The sequence below is a fragment of the Priapulus caudatus genome, unplaced genomic scaffold (genome assembly GCF_000485595.1).
Source record: "Priapulus caudatus unplaced genomic scaffold, Priapulus_caudatus-5.0.1 Scaffold102, whole genome shotgun sequence".
Taxonomy (NCBI): domain Eukaryota; kingdom Metazoa; phylum Priapulida; class Priapulimorpha; order Priapulimorphida; family Priapulidae; genus Priapulus; species Priapulus caudatus.
The window spans coordinates 233,165-237,690 of record NW_014577163.1 but is presented as its reverse complement, the minus strand read 5'-3'; the positions used below and the strand labels follow the sequence as shown (position 1 = coordinate 237,690).

The following is a 4,526-nucleotide window of genomic DNA, read 5'->3' as shown; positions in this document are numbered from 1 at the left end:
TATTTTACTACTATATATATATATATATATATATATATATATATATATATATATATATATAGATAGATAGATAGATAGATAGATAGATAGATAGATAGATAAATAGATAGATAGATAGATAGATAAATAGATAGATAGATAGATAGCTAGATAAATAGATAGATAGATAGATAGATAGATAGATAGATAGATATATCTTTATATATTAAATACCTATACGTAAGACTTGTTACATACGTAAAACGTTTACTACGAAGAAAAGCAACGTATGGAGGTTTTGTCTACAAGAGTCAAAGTACATATCCCAAATTGTGTGTGTTAGGGCGCTTACGTTTACGCCAAATTTCCAATGTGTATTTATTCTATGGCAGAATATATTTTACCAAATTGAATATATAAATCATATTTTAGTGTAAATGAATATAAAGGTTTGGACTGCTCTCCAACAAAAAAACGAAATATAACAGTTAGCAGCTGTGCTACAGTATATGCACTTGATCGGACGTGCGCGTCGTGAGTGTACGAATTATTCGGTAGACGAGATAATAATCACGGCATGCCTAATAAAATTTTGTTTTATTTTTGCCGCGTAGTGAATGTATATATTAACATGATAATAAGTATATCTCAGTAATCTCAGCGAAGCATATCGCTACTGCGTAGTTAGTTCTTACATATTACGACGAATGCGCGCGAAAGTACGCCAATTATATGTATGTACTTTCCTGCTATAGCTATAGTAAAAAAATATTAGGAAAGGCGCATTCACGTGAAACGTGCGCGCCTGCGATAAATTTGAGACTGAAAGGCGTTCTAGCTGAATTTCAAATATGGCAAAAAAGTAACTAGTAGAGCCTGTGCTGCAGCCTCCGCCTACTGCATACAATAGCTGGTGTTCATAATGAATGCGTTAGGGCTGGTAGAGCCGTGGTCAAGAGAGACTGAATTGCGGTATACGTACAATGAACGGCGCGCAAGTTACCATTGTAGCCGTATATAAAGGTTAGTCTGCGGGTGTCAGGGGGATTCGTGAATAGGTAAAGTGTAGCCTTAATGGCAGAGCTGCTAAAGGATATGTGAACCCTGGCGGTGCGCGGGACCATTGCGAAAGAAAAGTCGTCACTTGTTTCGGCAGGTCCCTGCGTTTCCGACCGACAATACTCTGCATGAATAATGTACGAGCTATTGATATTTTACCCGTGGGCTGAACCGGACTGCCAAAGTTAGCATGACAATGGCATAGACATCAACACTGCCGGTGGTAATATTTTCGGTACTATACCCTGTTTCATAGGCATGGGATTTACACATTGCCATGCGAACAACCAACCCCATTCGTACTCGCCAATCGCTTTCACAGTAACTCTGTACAATGATGAATCTGACGGCAGAGGTTAGGGCCCGCATGGCAGCTGTCAATGGTTGCGCGGGGACAGACGCTACGCCACGTTTGAATCACGTTAGGATTATTATTTTTTAATTCAAGATACTTATTACTGTGTAGTTCGACAGACCTATTTACTGATGCACGCGCAAGCACACACGCACGCGCATGCACATGCGCGATTCCGCCCATATTCACACGCACGCGCACCCACGTCAGCACGCGCGCTCACTCACACACAGATAGATTAGTTCTTGTGCGAGCGAGTGATATCCATAATCATAGTGAGAATGACGCGCTGAATTGTGTTTCACCTAAACGTATAGTTTACGTCTAGAACCACAGAAGAACAAAACGACAAGTATGTATTTGCAATGCAAATATAATTATATATTAGTGAAAACCGCGCGAGTATTCAGAACTGGATATTGTTCTGACGAGAAAATCGTGGTAACATGGTACATTAAACTTTGGTATAAGGTTGTCCCTTAATTCGAACAACGCAGGCGAATTATGCACCCGAACTATAACATAGGATTGCATGCACGATGTTTTATTGACATTTAATGCTTGTTTGGTGTTTTAACCCCTCATAGAATGTATGTTTGAATTCTAACAATCCATTCATTGGCATTAACCTGCTGATGACGTATAGTCTGGTAAGGTGAACGTAGATTTATGCAAGTATTTGTTCACTAATCGCGGATAACCCAGTATACTGTGCCCCAGTATAATAATTCCTCAAATCGTATATATGTATATGTTTGTTACTATTGCCAACTTATATGTCTATGCATTAGGAAGCCGAGACGTGATTGAGACTGATTCGCGTGGTTTTGTGTCATTAGTTCATGTCCAATCATTAATAATGAGATTTGGTTCTTGATTAGATATTTTGTGTTTGTGTAGGGTAATACTACCCACGATGCGGTAAGGCATTTTGGTGAAGTATGTATTTCTTTATAAGAATGTGAATATGCAACCAGGTGTCCCACCTAGCGAATTGCGATATATATCACGTGATAGTAGTAACGCGACATGTTATTTAAAAAATATCGTACTCGCACATTCTTCAGTATATCACACTTATAGTTACGAGTGCATCGCAGATGCTATATGTATATGCGAGTGTACGCGCTCGTCCTTATGTGTATGTGTATACGTTACTGTGAGCGTGTATAATAATGTATGACATAGTTAATATAACATTTGTAATCTTTATAAACCGCATCTATATAAAAGGTTTATTACTATCGACATAATTAACATATGTACACGCGATTATTTATCAGTAATTTAGATTAATTGATCATGTCACATATCTGATTGTAAAAAGTTATAAAAATGCGCGAAAAAGGTGGTTAAAATATTAAAACTGGGATTAGTACATATCAAAATTTTCATTTCAAAAGTTAAAGGGAATCGTTTACCTTATATGCAAAGGTGCAAACAATATCTTACGATGCTTGCGATATCTGCAAGGCGAGTAAAGATAAAACGATGAGGCAGAAAACGTTTTCTACTAATCGAAGCTACACGATAGTTCGCGCTCAAATATGTAATTATATAATTATTATGCATTATTTAGTTAACTTCATAGCTTCACTGCATCGAGTAACGATTTCGCCAAATCTACGCCACCGTTGGCTAGTATATAGTGATGTAAGTGAGCAGAATGCGACATATTTATATATTGTTCTCATGGGTAGCGCGCAGGAGATATGCGCTCCTGTATGCCTGATCCGGGCTTCCGCTTTTTAACACGTACGGCAAGTCTAAGGGCATTCAACTAGTGATTTAAATGATTAATTTTACCAGTACGCGTAATTGCATTAAGAATGTCGTATTAGTTCAGAATATTAGATAAAAAGTAAGATATTGTTATTGTACCTCGCTGACTATCAATTGTGTTGAATAAAATTTTTAGGGCGCATGCACCCTCTATGTGTAACTTGGGTAGTTTGCGCAAGTTCATATTACGTGATTCGCTGATATTATTGCGTGTATTGAAATGTGTAGATAAAAATCACTAATAGTAGACTTGTAAAGTGAATAGGCCTGAGGAAAGAGCACAAAAATCCCAATTAAAACACTTAGAAAGTAGTATTCAAAGTCTTTCCTTTAAAAGAATGCTTCAAACTAAACAATTTCCCAGGAAGATGTGCAAATTCGCAAGTTGTCCATACTTTACTTGAAAGAATTTACTTTGGTTTACCTGAACTACTTTTGATTTACTTTGGTTTTACAAGAATTTACTTGGATTCTCACCATACAGGCGGCGGCTCTCCCTGTACAGTGTGGGGCTACATTATTCAAGAAAGTTCGTAGCTCAAATTTTAAATTTAGAAATCAAATGAATTATTTACATCTTTTGATGTTTATAAGATGCACACGCTATTGGTAATACTGTGATCGATTCACCCCGAGAAATTCAGAAAAGTGTAATTCTTAACGCAAAGTTTAGAACCCTTGATAGATATTTAGCTGGAAGATACTGTTGAGTACCACCTATAGCTCATAATGATGTCTCAGCTCGCGTCACCGGATAAACGAATGCGGGATTGTCGCGATCCCATTGGTTCCTTGCAAGTCCACCCGTATCAACGCCAACTTGCTCCGCAGCGTCATCTGGTGGTAACATATCCTCCGTCGGCAGCTCTGCGGTGTTCAGAATGGTAGAGTCCTTTACAAGTCTAGGCGGTTTGTAGCATAGCAGAGCTAGCAGCGCGCTACAACACGATGCTATCTTCACACCAAGTTGCATCATCGACATGCGCAGTGAGAGACTCGGGCTGTCATACTGAATGCACGAGGTTTTGATGCCGCATTTCTGTCCCCAAACCAGACAGGTGCCGTCGATAACAGCGCCGAGAACTATTGGTCCCGGAATACCTCCTGAAAGAATAACACAGCGGATAAGTTCAAAACGCTCCTTAAATAATATAAGTTAGACGATTATTCAACAAGCTAATATGTCTCATGATCGTGTCGGTGCATGCACGTGCACGCACACATACGCACACACATACACGCACACGCACACACACATGCACGCACGCACGCACACGCACACGCACGCACGAACGCACGCACGCACGCACGAACGCAGGCACGCACGCACGCACGCACGCACGCACGCACG

The 4,526-nt window shown here is 39.4% G+C and overlaps 2 protein-coding genes across 2 annotated transcripts in view; one reads left to right on the top strand and one right to left on the bottom strand.

The window, feature by feature from the left end:
- Positions 1–2,199, top strand: part of LOC106805148 (methyltransferase-like protein 7B) — a 10,111-nt gene extending 7,912 nt beyond the window's left edge. Inside the window, exon 5 of the mRNA XM_014806641.1 lies at positions 2,185–2,199. Within this exon, the coding sequence (XP_014662127.1) occupies positions 2,185–2,199 (15 nt within the window). The remainder of the gene's footprint in view (positions 1–2,184) is intronic.
- Positions 2,200–2,599: 400 nt separating this feature from the next.
- Positions 2,600–4,526, bottom strand: part of LOC106805147 (solute carrier organic anion transporter family member 4A1-like) — a 38,361-nt gene continuing 36,434 nt past the window's right edge. The window contains exon 13 of the mRNA XM_014806640.1: positions 2,600–4,279. Coding sequence (XP_014662126.1) covers positions 3,900–4,279 — 380 coding nt within the window. The 3' untranslated portion in view covers positions 2,600–3,899. The remainder of the gene's footprint in view (positions 4,280–4,526) is intronic.